Here is an 18558-nt window from a genome sequence, read left to right on the forward strand (position 1 = left end):
ATCCTGGGGGGGGGGGGGGGGGGGGGGGGGGGGGGGGGGGCCCCCCCCCCCCCCCCCCCCCAAAAAAAATGAGACCAATTTTTTTTTTTTTTTTATGTGACATCGCAATAAAGGCAGGCAATGAGTACACCACTATCTTTTCCTCAAAAAACATCAATTGGTTAAAGTGGTCAGAAATTGCCTCAAATCCAAAAAATTTCGGGGCCCTGAACCCCACGCCGTAATTGTTTGGACCCACTTTTTGGGGGGTCCAAAAAAATTTTGGCCCCCCAAAAAATTGTGTTCTGGATCTGCCCTTGGTCCCGATTGTCCGTAATGCATTTCCATTGAATTTTTTATTTCTAAGTGGGCTTTCATAAGTTGCCATTTCGCTCAATTCGTCGTGTTACTCTCGGTCCCCTTTCCATAAAAAGCATTACAAAATCCTTTGTGTGAGCCGGCATTCAACAAATCACGCATTGGCATTGGCTTCCTATACAGCGGTTGGCAAAGTGTCGAGTGAAAAGTGGTTTCACACGGCCTGTGAGTGCTGCATGCGTCAGTGTCGAAAAAGGGTGTCCTACTGCATACATCACATGCATCGTGAGCATATCAATAGACCGCTTGCAGACGCGTTCGATAATTGACGCGCGAAGGTGCGCGACGCCATGTTGTGTGACAAAATGTGCATGGGTAGATATGCGCTTGTCCCACAACATGGCGTCGCGCGCCTTCGCGCGTCGATTATCGAACGCGTCTGCAAGCGGTCTATACCCCCTCTAGGCTGTACGCATGCGCTCTGTCCATTTTTGGGGTCGTCTAAATGAATGACTATTGCTGCAGTCAATGCGTGTGTGGTATATACTGGACCACGCACGCATTTAATTCATTACTGTGTGCATACATATGTATCGTGGTCTCCACTATCAATACCCCAAACGTGATGATACAATTTGAGGATTAATTTGCTGGATTCAACTCAAGCATTAAGGAGATAATCCAGGGTAAATTGAAGCCATTTAGTGCAATGAATCATGTGTGCACAAGACCATTCATGTAAACATCGGCAAAATGACAACTTACAGCAGATATCGGCATTCGCGTAAATCGTCACAAATTCTCAGGTCCTGATGGTGCCGGTTTAGCCGGAGTTTATTGTATGTATGGGTTACTCCATGAAGTTGGAATAATAGCTGATAATGCTGAAATTACTCTCTTTGTTATCAATTTGTAAAAAATTTATTCTTTCAAATCCTTCAAAGTAACATTTTCCTCAAAGGATATGATGTTACTTTTAAAAAGAAAATCAAACTAGGACTGTATCTGCCCTCAAATATTTTTTATTGGGCAAAATGTGTGCAAAACCCACTAAAAATGTCAGTAAAAAGTGTGACATTTAAATTAACAGAAACATGTGTTTTTATTGTTGTTGTTTTGTTGCAAAAATGCCAACTGATCAATCCTTTTAAGCAATTTACTATTAGATTAAAGTCATATTCACCCATATCTATGCATAAAATTGTACAAAAGCTGCTCGTGTTGATATTACATGCATGTGAAAATTCTGTTACCTATGCTACATTTGGTGTCCACACTTTTTGTGTCCTGTAGCATAGGTACTAAGGCTTGCTATCTCCATACAGTACACTGTATCTGAAAGATTTTGATTTTAATATGTGCAACTCACTCCAAGTTGAGTTTTTAAAAAGTTGAATTCTCCAAACTTGCTGCTGTTTATAAGATGCAAGAAGAAAAAGTATCATTTTTTGAAATGGTGTCCATGTAGCATCGGTATTTTCAAACTAAAGAAACCCCTCAAGCTGAAATACCTCCACACATACTGACACATCTTAACCTTTGGTAAATAGTAATTGGATGGATATACAAAATAAAACATGCTTTGCAAAATTGTTCTTCAGCAATGAAGATTTATGTTCCAAAATATAGCGTGGTGTCCAGATGTAGCATAGGTAGAAAATGTAGCATAGGTAAGAGAGTATTCCTTTAGTTGTGAAGCTATGATTGTAGACACATTATTTTTTAATGTTAGAACCAAGAGAGTGGTTAATTACAATAAATTAATAACAATCAGATACAGATGAACTCTATTTTACATAAGGGTTTTCTCCTCTAAAGTGAAAATTGATAAATAGGACACGGTGTCCATGTAGCATAGGTATTGTTCCACACTCTATAATTCATACATACATCCAAATTATGTATCCAAAATTCAGCTTCTGTATTCGGTTTGCATGTCCACTGCCATAAAACATGATTTAGCCATTTTTTGCTTAATTTTCAGTTAATTACTGGATAAATTGTGCTGTTTTCTACCTATGCTACAGGACACGGTGTCCATGTAGCATAGCTAAAATTGACACATTGTCAGCCATATTGCTCAGCACAACGAGCAAAGGCATACATTTTGAACATCATTTTAGAAAGGTGGTTCACTGACTGTGTCATTTAAGTCAAACTTTTACTCATAAATGCTATTTTAGATCTCTTCTAGCTGATTTGGTTACTTTTTCCAAACAAGCACAATTTTGTCAAAATTACACAAAAAGCCTCAATTTACAATGAGTTGTATCAACTTTTTTTGAGCATCTGCTGAACCATTTGTTTTTTCCTTTGATTATACCCTAAAAGTTAATCTTAAACAACAAGAAAACTGACAAATAACCTAACCCATTAAAAAATGTTCAGAGCAATTGTTTAGATTTGGTGTCCATGTAGCATAGGTATTTTGAATTTCCCATCATGAATATAAAGATCAACCACAAATTCAGTTTTATGTTTTGGGGAAAAAGCATACTATTTCCTAAAAATATAGTAGTTGAGCTATCAAAAACAATATTCAGATCAACATTTGGGAACTTTGACCCAATGTCACACTTTTTGCCCGAACTTCATGGAGTAACCCACATGCATGTCGGTAAACTTACTTTTGCTGAGGTTCCAAAGCATGTCGCATATAATTGGCAAAGAACAGTACAGTTATGTCAAGGCATATGTCAGCATGGTTGTGTACATGTACAGTATAAAGCATAGGGGCAAATGGTCATGTCCAAAGAACTGACCACACCCAATATACAGCGCCCTCAGGCAACCAATAAGACAGTGATGTATGCATAATTACGCTAATAAGGCAACCTAATCAACTTGCTACAAGTGTCAAATTCTGTCTGTTACACCACTCATTAGACAATACAAGGTCTGTGAGTGTGGTACATATTTGCTCCTGATGCCGAAAAAATTAGTACAAAGTACATGTACATCCCTGTCAGTGCAGGACACTTCCATGTTACCGGTACTTATGACTGTCAACATAAAAGCTCGCATTGAGCCTGCTATCATTTTTATCTTCCTGGTTGTAAGCCAGCATTGGCCAGAGGGGAATATTGTGATAGCGTATTCCTTCTGTGTGTACATAAATGTCTGTGTGTATGTTTGCGTTTCTTTATGGCGTAAATCAAGGACACACATGCAACATCATCAGTGAATCAAGGTCAGAAACTGAATCGAGGACTCCTCGATTGCAAACATGTACAAAACCAATGAAAGCTGTTGCGGAAAAGTTGAAAGTATAAACAAAGGGAAGAGGAACAAAAGAAAATCCTTTATTTACACCATAAACAAAGGTGTGTGTGTGATCTGATACACTGTGCCCTCTGGAGACGTGTGTATAATAGGGAATAAGAGATTGTACACGTCTCCACAGGGCAATTTCTATAGATGAATACGTCTCCACAAGGTTTTCACAAAATAGATATACATGTATGGATTTTACTTAAAAACTAGGAATTTCCAAGGTGGGTTGATCTGTCGCAAATGGAAGAGTTTTAGAAAAGGGATATTAAAGGGAAGATACAACATTTACAAACATCACAAAACAAAATGATCAAATTATCATGAAATACCTTACTGGATTGTTAGGGAATGACAGTCTAAAGCATTTTGTAAAATCGTGGCTCCTGGTGCGCTATAATTCTCAAGAAAAATGGTATTTTCCAATGCTGGTCGGCCGACCAGCATTGGAAAAAAACTGGCTTTTTTCAAAACCTTCTAATTTTTTCATAATTAGTTATTCATTGTTTTCTTTGCAACTGATTGCACATATTTGAAGGGGTACCGTACAAGCCTGCTAGACTAATTCTCTGACCTTACAATTCCCTAAAGTCTATAAATTGCTCCGTTTCATCTTAAGTGGGGTCGGGGAACCAGACTACAAGCACATGATTGGTTTTCTTGGTTTTTCCAACACCTACATGTACAAGCCCAAAACGTGAAACAAGTCATTTTAACAATATTTGCCATAACGTACAACTACTCCAAATCTATTATTTCTGAAAATTGCAGCAAACAGCAAATGTTGTACATTCCATTTAAGTCCAAATTTTAGCCAAGGAAATTAATTCTGGTTAAAATAAGATCATTTTGAAACTTCACTTTCAAACTCGAAAACTTTACTACATGAGAACAAAGGAATGTCTCCACAAGGATACAAATTCCAGTATGTGTGTATGTGCATTTGTGTGTAATGTTTTGGATAGGTTAGCTCTTGTCAGGACAATAACTTGAGGAATACTTTACTTAGCAACTTGAAATTTGGTTTGTTGATTGTTCTTGATAGTCTGAAGAAGTTTATTTATTTTAGGGCAATATTCCTAAAACAAAAGAATCTTGTCACTGCAATAACTTGAGAAATTTATTCTTTACTATAAGGAACTTTAAATTTGGTTTTAGGTTTTTCTTGGTCTTACGAAGGCCATTGCTTTTGGGGCCGATAGGTCAATGGTCAAGGTCACTATATTGCTAAAACAATTAGAAATCTTGCCAACGTGGTAACTTTAGAAATACTTCAGGAACTTGAAATTTGGTTTGTGGATTGTTCTTGGTAGTCCTAAGAAGCCAATTGTTTTGGGGCAATGAGGTCAAAGTTCAGGGTCATTATTGCTAAAACAATAGAAATCTTTTATGTCAACGCGGTAACTTGAGAAATACGTTACTTATGAACTTTAAATTTGGTTTGTGGGTTGTTCTTGGTAATCTTAAGAAGCCTGTTGCTTTTTGGGCCGACAGGTCAAGGTCACTATTGATAAAACAATAGAAATTTTGTCAGCTCGATTGCTTGAGATATACTTACCGGTACTTAAGAACTTCAAATTAGGTTTGTGAGTTGCTCTCGGTGGTCTTATCAAACCTATTGATTTGGGGGCCGACGGTCAAAGGTCAAATTCACTTTTGCTAAAACAATAGAAATCTTCCATTTTGGTATAGGGACACTGACTTTATAAAACTGCCAGCATGCCAGGGGGATTGCGCAAGTCTCACTTGTAGTTTTTTTTTTGTTATACTGTAAACTGACTGTAAAATGACATCAAGGTTCATTGCGGCTGTGCCTTATACGAAGAAGAAATCTTACCCCCTTGAGTGATGTACTAGGAACCTTCCTCACTCTTGCAAAATCTACCACCATGTACCGGTATGGTCAACTCTTCACCCAAACTGTTGGACTCTGATTATGGTGGTATGCCTAACCCAATGTGAAGCATAATCAATTTACTCATGTATTACTTACTCCAACAGATTCCAACAAAACATGCAGTTGGATTTTGAAGGATAGTGGATGCATGGTTGGGGTTAATGAAGAAGGGTTTCCCCACCACTTGCAAGCCTCCCAATTCAGTTGTTTTGGCTCCGGGGAGGGTTAACTAACAGATAGCTTATGAAATTTTAATGAAACTTCTGTAAACAATGTAACTGACTAAATTGACAGGAATAATATAAATTGTGTGACTTGACGTTTTGACCCTGGCAGGATCTGAGATCTTGCCAAGGTTGAAATGTCATGCCCTCTTGATCTTCCTCAATACATAGATGAAACATAAATATATTAGAAGATTCAGAGTGTTTTTTGTTTTTTTTGTTTTTTTATGTATACAGATAAGGAACTCAATCCAGACCCCTCTGGAACACTTGTCTACATCTTTATTCTAATTGGATTATTTGTACTGGTACTGGTACTGGTAGTAGCAGTAATAATTTTGGTTCATCGGTGGTGCAAAGGAAAACGGCCCTTCAAAAAGAGCTCCAACTTGGACACAAAATACACGCATGTCCCAATACTTGAAGGTATGTTGTCATTTGATGTTTAACAAAAAAAATCAAACACAAACACTGCCTTGTTGGTCAAGTGCATTGCAAACTACATGTACCTTGTGAATCACCCAGCAGAAGGGCTAGATAAATGTGGTGGCTTTTTCGCAAATTTGGAAAAAAAACTTTCTTTTAGGTTTGATGTTATTTTATGGCTTTTTTGCAAATTTGCGAAAAAGGCCTTTTCTCTCTGTTCTGATTTTGTTTGGCTTTTCCGCATAGTTGCAAAAATGCCTTTCTCTTTGTTCTGATTTTTTTCCTTTCTTCTTTTTGTTCTACCCTAAATCCCATAGACTTTGTACATGATTTTTGTGACATCCACTTTTGGCACTAATCTTTGTCATACATCATTCAAAGTCAGCATATAGGCATAGTCCCTATAGCAAAGTTGTGTCTGGAAGAGTGATGTCATCATAATGTCACCATGGGTCACTTGACGTCATCACAAATGTGCATATTTTTAAGTCCTATAACTGCAAGATTGTAAGTCCGATTTGGTCGAAACTCAGTATGTAGGTAGGCCAGGATGTGTTATCTATAAAATTGAGATGACGTCATCATGACGTCATCGTGTGATTATATATAGATTTTTGAAGTTTTGTAGATTATCACCATATCTTTCGAACCCAAGATGCTAAATTCAAAATTCTTTTTGCATTAGGTTTGTTAGGTAATAGGTATATGCAACAAAAAAAATTTAAAATTTGTGACGTCACGATAACATCATCAAAAATGTGATTTTTCAAAACACATACAGGTATAAGGGTAAGTCGGATTGTCTTGAAACTTGGTGGGTAGGTAGGTACCGTTACAAGTATGCAAATCCCGAAGTGACATCATGATGATGTCATCGTAAGATTTTTAAAAATGTTTATTCTGCTTTCAAAAATGTACACTTCCGTTCATACGTTTGACTTCAAACTTGGTGCAAATCAAATTCAAATTCAAAAGCAACATTTATTTCCATACTTTCCTCAAATAAGTCAAACTAAGTTTTCAAATAAAAAGAAGTTAATTGTGTGTATTAAATAAAAAAAAATAATGATACAACAATGTAGTGCATGTGCAATGACTGAATATATTAAATTTAGTAGGAGAAGAGTATGGAGCTGTTCATATATAAACCGAAGCTAGTAGAGAACAGCCAAAACATATACGGACAATACAGGACAGTATACTGTACACAGATAATAGGAATAAACACGAAAACAGTCAAGGGGAAACTAAAGACAAGACAAAACAAAATAAAACATGAGACGGGACACTAAAAACCGAGATAAATTGCATAGTTGCGATGAGGTTAAGTCAAATAAAAGTGACAATGAATTGTGTGAAAAGAAGAGATGTGGCTATGGAGAGTGGCTGAGGAGGGAAAGCTATGTTACATATTGTGCTAGGAGCGCCTTTTGATACGAGGATTTGAAACAGCCCACGGACATCATTGTTCTGATTTCGTTTTCAATGGTGTTCCACAAAAACGGAGAGTAGAACTAAAATAGAGGGTGCGGGTAAATGGGACGTATAAATAGTGGCGAGATGTGCATGTAGTTGAATAATTGTGTGTGCTTTGGACTGATGAGAAGAAAGAAGAGAAACTATTGGGGAGAAGATTGTGAGTGAATTTATACATAAAGATCTCGGTGTGAAATTTATTTTTAAGTCATTAAGAGTGAGGGTATGTAGCCTTACAAATAGGTGCAGAGTGCTCCCGATTGTGTGAGGAAGTACAGATACGAATAGCTCTTTTTTTGAGTGATGTACATGTATAAAGAGTGCAGCTTGTTATTGGATGTGTGCGTCCAGACAATATTACACTAGTTAATTGTAAGGGAAAATAAGTGAGTTATAAGGCAGAACCAGGCATTTAGGAGAAAAAAAGGAAGTTTAGACAGAACACCGGTATTGCGTGAAACTACTTTTGTAATAGAGGAGATATGCTCAACCCAGGAAAGTTTTTGGTCGATGATGACACCCAGGAATTTAGTTGATTCAACCCCTGTAATAGGAATATCCTCAATTTTAACAGGAGGCAAAACAATATGTTGATGACAAGAAGCAAGACAACAATGAAAAAGACTAAACCCTAACGGCCAGTAGAGAGGAGGAGAGGCTTGGCGAACCCCCGTCTTAACCAGCTAATGAAAGACAACAAGGATGGCACAACTAAACAACACAAATCCTATACAGCTGCCAGCTCCGGGAGTGAGCATGGGCACAGCTGCGGGACCCGGTACACGTCCTAACGGGCATTATGACGCCACTCCCTTAAACCCATCTGGGAGGGGAGAGGCTGACGTGTGTGGCGGTTCGAAACGAACCCTTTTGAGATGTAAGAAAGATGTAATTTTGTCTACAATGAATACCCTGACAATCAGGGAAGTAAAAAATCATCAAGAATTTGCATACAACATGAAAATTCAGAATATTTCGATAATGGGCATTCAGGAGCATCGAATCATACACAAAGACCCAACCAAGACAGTGGAACATCACAAGATCGGCGACCAGTACCTGGTGACATCATCAGCATGGCACAAAAGGGCGCAAGCAGCTTGTGGCGAAGTAGGAATAGTGATGAGTCGAAAAGCAAAGAAGGCGCTCACTGGAGTTAAATCTTTCTCCGAAAGAGTTATCATAGCAACATTCTAGAGCAATCCAGCCACTACTATCATATCTGCTTACTCGCCCACCAGCGAAGCGACAGAGAGGTGACGAGTAGCTTCTATGAGACACTCAGCAATGCGATCCAGTCAGTCCCTGCACACAACTTTTTAGCTGTTCTCCGGACTTCAACGGACGGTTGGGAGCAGACAATGTGCCCCACTCATTCCACCTGGAACCAATGCAAACGGAGAGCGTGTTGTCGACCTAATGGAAGAGCATGCACTGGTAGCTGCAAACACCCCCTTCCGAAAGCCCGAGAAGAAACTCTGGACATGGCTATCACCACTGGACAACAACCAGGAGAAACACAAGCAGCAGATCGACTTCATTCTCGTACTGAAGAGGTGGCGGAACAGCATCAGAGATGCCCAGGCTTTCAACTCCTTCGCTAGCGTGGGGTCAGATCACCGTGTAGTCTCAGCCATGGTGAAACTCATCTGCAAGTACCCAAGAAGCAGGTGAGGAGAAAGGTCAAGTACATGTATGTGTGGGAGGCTTTGGAGTGCGACCAAGTGTTGGAAGAGAAATACGCAGTGGGAGAGAGAAACAGATGCGAATCTTTGGAAGTGGATGAGGATGCAACTAATAGGTACGAGCGTTTCATCAAGGCTCATGAAGGGGCTGCTCAAGTAGTACTAACTCTTGTACCCAAACGGAAGAAGGTCAAATGCAAGTACTTCTCAAATGACCCCTAGAGTCCTTCAGGCCAGGCAAAAAATGGAGGCAGCATATGTCAACTTTGTTGCTGAGGGAAAACAAGAAGAAGGCGGATATGTTGGAGAGAAAGAGCAGCTCAACAAGGTCTTTGATGAGGTGATGGCTGAATATCTAGCCAAGAACATCAGAAACAGCCTTGCTGACAACCAAAGCTCCAAAGGTTAAGTCCTTGTCAAAGAACTTACTGGGAAAGGTTCCTCTTCACAACCAAACCAGATCGCTGGAGAAACTGTGGAAAATCGAGTCAACTAGTGGAGAAAGAGGATAAAGAAATACAATTTGTGTTCCAAGACTTGCCGATCAACGATGGACCATTTACCGTCAAAGATAGAGTACCATTCTGCCAAAAGCTCACTAAAACCTGGGAAAAGTTGCGGGGAAGATGGGATAGAATCAGCCCAGTTCTCGATCCTCTGCTGCACAAAAACCAAAGAGAAGAGAGAAGAGGTCCACAGTCTCACAGATACTGGCTCTGAGAAGGATCATCAAAGGGGTTAACAGGAAGCATTTCCCAGCTGTGATGACCTTTATGGACTTCAGGAAGGCGTTCGACTCGATCCACCAAGAGAAACTCATGGAAGTTCTGCAAGCCTACGGAATCCCAGTGCGCATAGTTCAGGCTATCAGCGCTGTGTATGCTAACACTTCTGCCAGGGTGCTGATGACCCCAGATGGCAAGTCAGACATCTTCGAGATCATGGCTGGTGTGCTGCAGGGTGATACTCGTGGGGAGGGAGGAGCTGCTGGGTTTCACTCTCTCACCAAGGCAAAGCAGACGGGTGAGTGCTGTTGTAGAGACCGACTTTGACTTTGCAGATGACATCGCTCTGGTTTCGGATTCGGTGCAAAAGGCACAAGCACTGCTTCACAGTGTGGAAAGAGTGTGCAAAAAGATTGGCCTGCAGATTAATGCCAAGAAGACGGAAGTCACGTCGTGTTAAACATCAACACTGGGGATGTGAAAATCGACACCAAGGACGGCACTACCCTAGCTGTAAGAGAAAACTTCATCTACCTGGGCTCTCACATCAGCTCAACAGACAAGGACATCCGAGTAAGGAAAGCACAGGCTTGGAAGGCATGCCAAAACCTCAAGAAGATCTGGAGGTCTATGGTGCCGGATAAATTTAAACAAGCTCTATTCTGTGCATCCGTAGAGTCCATCCTACTCTACGACTCTGAGGCATAGACCCTTACTACAAAGCAAGAGGCTCATCTCGATTGCTGCTACACTCGCATGCTGAGGATGGCTCTAGACGTGAGTTGGAGAGACAAAGATCTTTACAACTATCAGACTTAGGCGTCTGCGATTGGCTGGTCACTACGTTCGACATCCAGAGATAGCTGTAAGCCAACTCATGGGAACCCACTCATGGAGTAGACTCTTGAGGTGGGCAGACGCTAACCTACGTATATACGTGGACCAGCTGCGTCGTGATACTGGGCTTACCTCCGTGGTCGAGATCGGGACGGCCATGGGAGACCATGATGTGTGGCTTGCTTTTGTTGCAGTCGACTTGATGATGACTTGAGTCGACTTGATGATGATGATGATGCACCTGGACATAACAACACAAACTCATCAAAAACACTACATGAATGCGGAAAAGCCCTATGTTCTGTTCATTGAACAGACATAGCACTATTCTTCTTTTTCATCTTTTGGGTCCAACCCAAATCCCATAAACTTTGTACACGTTTTTTGAATGAGGCACTTTTGACCTAAAACAAAGTCCTGTTCCGATGAAACTTATTTCAGGTAAAGAACTTACGGTGAAGTTTTGTCCCGAAGAGTGAGGTCATGATTACATTATCGTGGGTCATGTGACGTCGTCACAAACATGCATTTTTTAAAGTCCTATATCTACAGAACTTTAAGTCTGTTTGGGTTGAAACTTACTACATGTATAAGGAAGACCGGGATATGTGTAATGGGTAAAAATTGAGGTGACGTCATGGTGAAGTCATCATACGATTCTATATGAATTTTGGAATTTGTTGATCTTCAAGTATCTCACGAACGCAACATGCAAAATTCAAACTTCTTTTTGTATTTGGTTTGATAGGTAATCCTGACGTCATCAAAATGCAATTTTTCAAAAATCATAAGAGAAGATCCAATCGTCATGAAACTTGGTGGATAGGTAGACAATGTCGCAAGTATGCAAAATCCGAAATGACGTCACCATGATGTCATCGGTTGATTTTCTAATGATTTTTTAATATTAAAATTTTATTCATCCTGTAAAATTGTACACTTCCTTTTTGGACCTTTAAGCCATATCTTACGAACACAACATGCAAAAATTCAAAATTCTATTTGTATTTGTTTTTTTAGGTAATACGTATACATACATGTATATGCACAAAATTTTGAAGAAAGGTGTAACGTCATGATGACGTCATCAAAAATCCGATTTTTCAAAACACATATAAAAGAAGGTCCCATCGTCATGAAACTCGGTGGATGGGTAGGAGATGTATGCAAAATCTGAAATGACGTCACCAAGACGTCATTAGTTGATTTTTTTAATGATTTTTTTTTATATTTACAATTTTATTCCGCTTACACAATATTACACTTCCCTTCATGGGATTGAGGTCAAACTTGGTGCACATCAACACTTCTATGAAAATATGTGCATTGACAAGTGTTTTTACGATGACGTCATCACGGGACATGTAACGTCATGTTAAAGGTGTATATTTTAAAGTACATTTACTTTATGTGGGGAAATTAGTCGTGTAACTACGGTATATAATTTAACTGGCTTTATATGGACAAAACAAAACGTAAAGTCATTAAAAAAAACAATGCAGAAAAGCCCTATGTTCTGTTCGGCATTAAAATAATGATAGTTACATGTACATGTAGGCCTACATGTATGAATGAAATGCATCATTCACTCCAATTTTCTCTTGTTAGCAGTAGCTAAATTTGTTTTATGAAAAGACAGAAATCAACAAAGAGTAATTATGTCAGTGATTATAGCCAAGTGTGGATGAGGCAATCCGGACTCAAGAGGAGAATGTGTTTTTAACATTATTTTGCTGCCAAGGCCAACCAGTAACTTTTTTATAGTCCCTGAGCTTTATGGTCAGGGGAAAAAAACTTTTGAAAACATTTGCATGTTTGCAAAATAAATCAGTTGGTAAATTCTCGATGTACCGGTATATGTCATTTCCAGGAATAAGGTCAAAGGTTGCCGCAGAAATGACATGAACTTTTAACTTCTGAGAAAGGAGAGATCCTCAGAATTCTTAAAACCACATTAACCTTTGGAAAAAAAAATTTTTTTCCCTTTTTTTTTCTGTGTCTTATCAATCTGTACATCATTAGTCGACAGATACATCTTATTGCCCATTTGCCTTTTTGTTTGCTTATACATGTACATTTAATTTGTTCCCAGCAGAATCAACTTTTTCAACTGGTTTAGAGGAGGGAGCAAGAAATGAAGCAAGACATGATGAAATCCAAGATTTAAACGAAGAGCCCCTCATTGAACCTGTGGATGTTGAGGAAGGACATACCTTGCCTCAAGACATTGGTGCTCTTCCAGGCTTCGAGAATATTGTCATGAAGTTGCTTGAGAAAGATAACTTTATAGGTATCTCTAGTAACCAGATCAGTACTAACTTGTTTAAGCATATCAAGGCGCTTACAAAATTGGAAAAAAAGTTTGGGGCTGACTTAGGCAAAGCAGGTCTATTTGGAATGATTAACGGTTGTGAAAAACTCGTAGAGGTGTCTTGTGATAAGGGAAATTTGACCCGTGGAATTGAAATGGGCCTTCTCTGTGATGACAATTCTACATGTACAGATAAGGTAACCTTTACCAACAAAATATTTCAGGAGTTTTGTGCTGGTATGCAATTGGCTCTAAATGCTGAAGGATACCAGTATATGCAGAAAATCAATGTGGACAACTGGGAAAAGCTGGCTAATGTGTTGGTCTTTGCTACCAACTATTTTTCAAATGACGACAATGATGGGGTTTCATTTATATGTCATATCCTGAGTCGTTTGACAGCTATCATCAAACAGACAATTACAGATAATAGAGGTGGTCAGAAGGCTCAGATTCAGGCGCAGAGGTTGGCCGAGTTGTGTCTCAAAGTGGTTTTTAATCGCAAATGGAATAAGCAGTTAGACAAAAAAATACATTTGCTCTTTCATGAAGGACAGCTGTGTTTTTTGGGGATATCTAGTCACAGCCTCAGACTGTTGACAGACTTACTAGAACACACATCAAATAACGCATACAAACAAAATCTGAGGTCAGTGAAGTTGTTTTGTATTGATGAGAAACTGAGCTGTGCTGAGTTCACACAATATAATGTAGAGTACTTTGTACATCCTGAGCCCCTTCACAACAGAGGGATTGAGGAGGGGGCTACAGAAGAAGCTGCCATTGTGCACCAGCAGAAAGAGTCACAAGAGAGTCCAAAAGACAGAAATGTGCTCCATGCCTTGCAGTCATTGGGTTTACAGGACCTCATAGACACACAGTCTGGCGATGAGTGCCACTCGTCAGATGTTGCAGACGAGTTTGCCTTCCACCTTCCTAAACAGAAAAATCTTGAAAAGATTGTTCTCTTGGGACCAATTCTTGGTTCCCAACAACTGTCTGTCCTTATCTCTAACCTTGACAGGCTCAAACACTTGCAGCAGTTGGACCTTCGGCTTAATACCCAAACTGATGACAGCGCATTCAAGAAGATAATGACATGGCTTTCTGGTTGCAAAGAGCTGATCGACCTAAGGCTGTCTCTTTATAAAGTGACTTCTGAGGGGTTTAAAAAGGTGACGGATGAGATGGAAAAGGATGCCACCGTGCTGAGGAGATTGCAAACGCTGTATCTATTGCATGGCCGTCTTAGTCAGTCTTTCGGCAAGTTCCTTACAGACACCATTAAATACACGGACAATCTTCAGTGTTTTCATACATCTGCCTTGGATGAATCTGGACAAGAACCAGGCATAATAGACAGCATTGTTGAAGAAATCCGAGGTGGAAAGCCAAAACTTAAAGAGCTTGTTGTGGACAACAAACATGTTTGAGGGCACAACTTGGTGAGCATCGGTTGTCAGAAGGGGCTACCACATCTACCACATCGAGCAAAAACTCTCATGTTGTAGAAATGGAAATACAGGAGTTGTACCGTAGCTAATTACTTGGGTTTCATAGTGTGACAGTGTTATCGGTCATGTTTGCTTTGGACGCTTCAGGTACCGGTAGCCATTAATCCTCTGTCACCTGGCCAACCACTTCTTGAAGCAGTATTTATGTCAAACTGTAAACACCGAGAGGTACAGAATGTAATACCTACATGTACATATGTAGCAAAAGCCGAGAGCCACAAACAACTGCCTGTACGTTGGTGAAGGTCCTATTTGTATTCCTGGTATTGTTAATTTGATTACACGTAGGTCGTGTGTCAAGGAGAGAAGGTGTGTTTTATTTGCCTTTTGGTAATTCCTCATTATTTGCAACTTGGATACTAATGGTGTCTCCTGATTATACACTACCGTAGTTGTGAACCATATTGTCTTCAATCATTCTTATTTCAATGTGATTACGGACTCTGTGCATCAACAGGTGTTGTGTTTCCATTCGTGAGAGCTCCATTCGCAGGACACATTGCTTGCACGTTCTGGTTCTCGCATATAGGCCTACAATGTATGTTGCGTATGGTGTGACGTACATGTACCGTACGCACGACTCTTGCTCATCTCAATGTGCACAAACCTGTGTATTTCCCAATCTTGTTCCCATGGATACCATCGTGCCATGCCATGTCGTTTCCCACCATGTCTTGCCCCACCATGTCTTGCGAATTGGTAAAAGAACCCACAGGCTGATAGACATGAGGATAGTAATGTCTTGGGGGCAGATGCAAAGCCTTGTCTCCTTGTAACAGTGGAAAAGGTTGAGGGCCAAGGAGTACTTATGCAAAGCGAGGGAGGCTGATGAATTTTGAATACAACCTCATAAGCTATGCATAATTTTGAACAAGTGAAAAAATAGAAACTCCTCTTTTTTACGCGGACTTTTTACTTAAAAATAGTTTTTTTCAGCAGCTGTTTTCTGTCCTTTAATGTTATTTCAAAAATAACAATTTCCGTACAACGCATATAATGTTATCACTGGGTGACCTTCAAGTTCTAAATGTCACGTTGCGTGCCTCTCTTTCAGAGAATTAAGAAAAGTGCACTTGATGTAGTTCAGTGTATTTTCATGAATTAAAACATAAAATTGATTTGTATATCTAATTGGACATTATAACGTTTCCAAACCTTTGAAAACAATGAAGCTTAACTGGCTTTATAGAAAAGTAATTTGTTGTATAATGAGGACACGACCTGTTTGTATAAATTTTGAAAAAAACCTCATAAGTAATGTATATTTTTGAACAAGTGAACAAAATAGAAACTTCTCTGGTTTACGCTGGACTTTCTACTTAAAAATAAGTTTATTAGCAGCTGTTTTCCTTCTTTAATGTTCTTTCAAAAATAACAATTTCCGTACAACGTATATAATGTTATCACTGGGTGACCTTCAAATGTCACGTTGCGTGCCTCTCTTCCAGAGAATTAAGAAAAGTGCACTTGATGTAGTTTAGTGTATTTTCATGAATTAAAACATAAAATTGATTTGTGCATAAGTTGACTTAATTGCAAGATGTTTATGGATATTATTAAGCATGCATTCATTTCTATAGTTTTTTTAGACTTGTATTCGCTATTCATTCAAACTGTAGTGTAGGGTCTGGATTTGTTACGACAATCTACTACATGTAAGATGTTTATGGAAATTATTAAGCAAGTATTCAGTTATGAGGTTTGTATTCCTGATAATTAACAATGTAATGCATTATAGGTCTGTTATTTTAGCAAGTAGGAGCTGTCCGTGCATAGACATGATAGATGCGATTGTCATTTCTCTGCAAGCATTGACTGACTTTGTGTATCTCTTTGTAGGTTGGGCCATTGGATGTTGCTTGATTTAATACATTGCATTTATATTCAAGTCATGTACATGTTTTCCTGTAGACCTTTGCACATTGCGCCCTCACTGAGGACAGGCTTTGCCATTTAAAATCGGTGTCTATGAAAGTACAATGCGCCTACTCATGCGTATCACTGAGGAACAAAGACATGCCCTCAGATGAGACGTCAGACATGTACAAATTACTGGATTTCAAAAAGTAAATTGGATTGTACATGGTATACAGGTACGTATCAGAAAATATAATCTGTGCCTTAAAGAGAAGATGAAAGGCTAAAAAAAAACCATGCAATACTTGTTTTTTCCTAAATTGATGAAGTAATTTATACATCAAAGAGAATTATATTTTGTAATATATATTTCATCAAAATGATATATATATTTAATTATAAAAAGAAATATTGATGAGATTAAATTATTGTCAAAATGTATTGCCTGAAATGAATATTTTGTACATACAATGTAATGTATAGTTCCAGTGTGTCCTTAGTATCGCATTTTTGAATACATGTAAACAAAATAAGCCTTATCGGAGTTCAAACTGCGCATTCGTAACCCGTGACAACGCGCATTGTTTGTCTCAAATGGCCTTTGACATCATCGCGCCACTGACTTTACAAAAAGGCTGTTTGTGCATTGTGGGTACTGTCACAGGGCATTTGAGACAAACAATGTGCGTTGTCACAGGTTAAGAATGCGCGCAGTTGGAACTCCGAAAAGGCTTATTGTTCCTGACTTCCTGTGAAGTACTTGATTAGTGATCAAAGTATGAACAAATGATGTGGAGATTTATGTAAAACATGACGTTCACATGGGCGACGCCAGGATTTTTTCCGGGGGGGGGGGCAAAGCAAAATTTTTCCCAACTTTTTTTTACTTTTTCATTATATTCTCAGTTTATCATTTTTCCGAGCGTGAGCAGGGGAGCATTTGCCCTACCCCCCCCCCCCCTCAAATTAACAGCAATATGGCTTTGCACCTCATTTTCCCTTTTTTTTCTCGTTTTCCAGGGGAAGGGGGGAGCGCCCCTTGCCCCCCCCCCCTTGCGACGCCCATGGACGTTCATGTTCACATTGACCAAAGATAAAACTTTCTGTAAATCTAATTGGACATTATAACGTTTCCAAACCTTTGAAAACAATGAAGCTTAACTGGCTTTATAGAAAAGTAATTTGTTGTATAATGAGGCCACGACCTGTTTGTATAAATTTTGAAAAAACCTCATACGTTATGTATATTTTTGAACAAGTGAACAAAATAGACACTTCTCTGGTTTACGCTGGACTTTCTACTTAAAAAATAGGTTTATTAGCAGCTGTTTTCCTTTCCATTAATGTTCTTTCAAAAATAACAATTTCCGTACAACGCATATAATGTTATCACTGGGTGACCTTCAAGTTCTAAATGTCACGTTGCGTGCCTTTCTTCCAGAGAATTAAGAAAAGTGCACTTAAGTAGTTAAGTGTATTTTCATGAATTAAAACATAAAATTGATTTGTGCATAAGTTGACTTAATTGCAAGATGTTTATGGATATTATTAAGCATGCATTCATTTCTATAGTTTTTTAGACTTGTATTCACTATTCATTCAACTGTAATGAAGGGTCTGGATTTTTTACGACAATCTACTACATGTAAGATCTTTATGGAAATTATTAAGCAAATATTCAGTTATGAGGCTTGTATTCCTGATAATTACAATGTAATGCATTATAGGTCTGTAATTTTAGCAAGTAGGAGCTGTCCGTGCATAGACATGATAGATGCGGTTGTCATTTCTCTGCAAGCATTGACTGACTTTGTGTATCTCTTTGTAGGTTGGGCCATTGGATGTTGCTTGATTTAATACATTGCATTTATATTCAAGTAATGTACATGTTTTGCTGTAGACCTTTGCACATTGCGCCCGCACTGAGGACAGGCTTTGCCATTGACAATCGGTGAATAGTGAAAGTACAATGCGCCTACTCATGCGTATCATTGAGGAACAAAGACATGCCCTCAGATGAGACGTCAGACATGTACGTA

The 18558-nt window shown here is 39.0% G+C and overlaps 1 protein-coding gene across 1 annotated transcript in view; it reads left to right on the top strand.

Annotated features, from left to right (window-relative positions):
• Nucleotides 1-16185, top strand: part of LOC119725511 — a 36767-nt gene extending 20582 nt beyond the window's left edge. Inside the window, exons 7-8 of the mRNA XM_038196928.1 lie at nucleotides 5926-6114; nucleotides 12933-16185. Of these exons, the coding sequence (XP_038052856.1) occupies nucleotides 5926-6114; nucleotides 12933-14581 (1838 nt within the window). The 3' untranslated portion in view covers nucleotides 14582-16185. The remainder of the gene's footprint in view (nucleotides 1-5925; nucleotides 6115-12932) is intronic.
• The last annotated feature ends 2373 nt before the right edge of the window (nucleotides 16186-18558 follow it).

The sequence above is a fragment of the Patiria miniata genome, unplaced genomic scaffold (assembly GCF_015706575.1).
Source record: "Patiria miniata isolate m_02_andy unplaced genomic scaffold, ASM1570657v1 HiC_scaffold_1, whole genome shotgun sequence".
In the NCBI taxonomy this organism is placed as follows: domain Eukaryota; kingdom Metazoa; phylum Echinodermata; class Asteroidea; order Valvatida; family Asterinidae; genus Patiria; species Patiria miniata.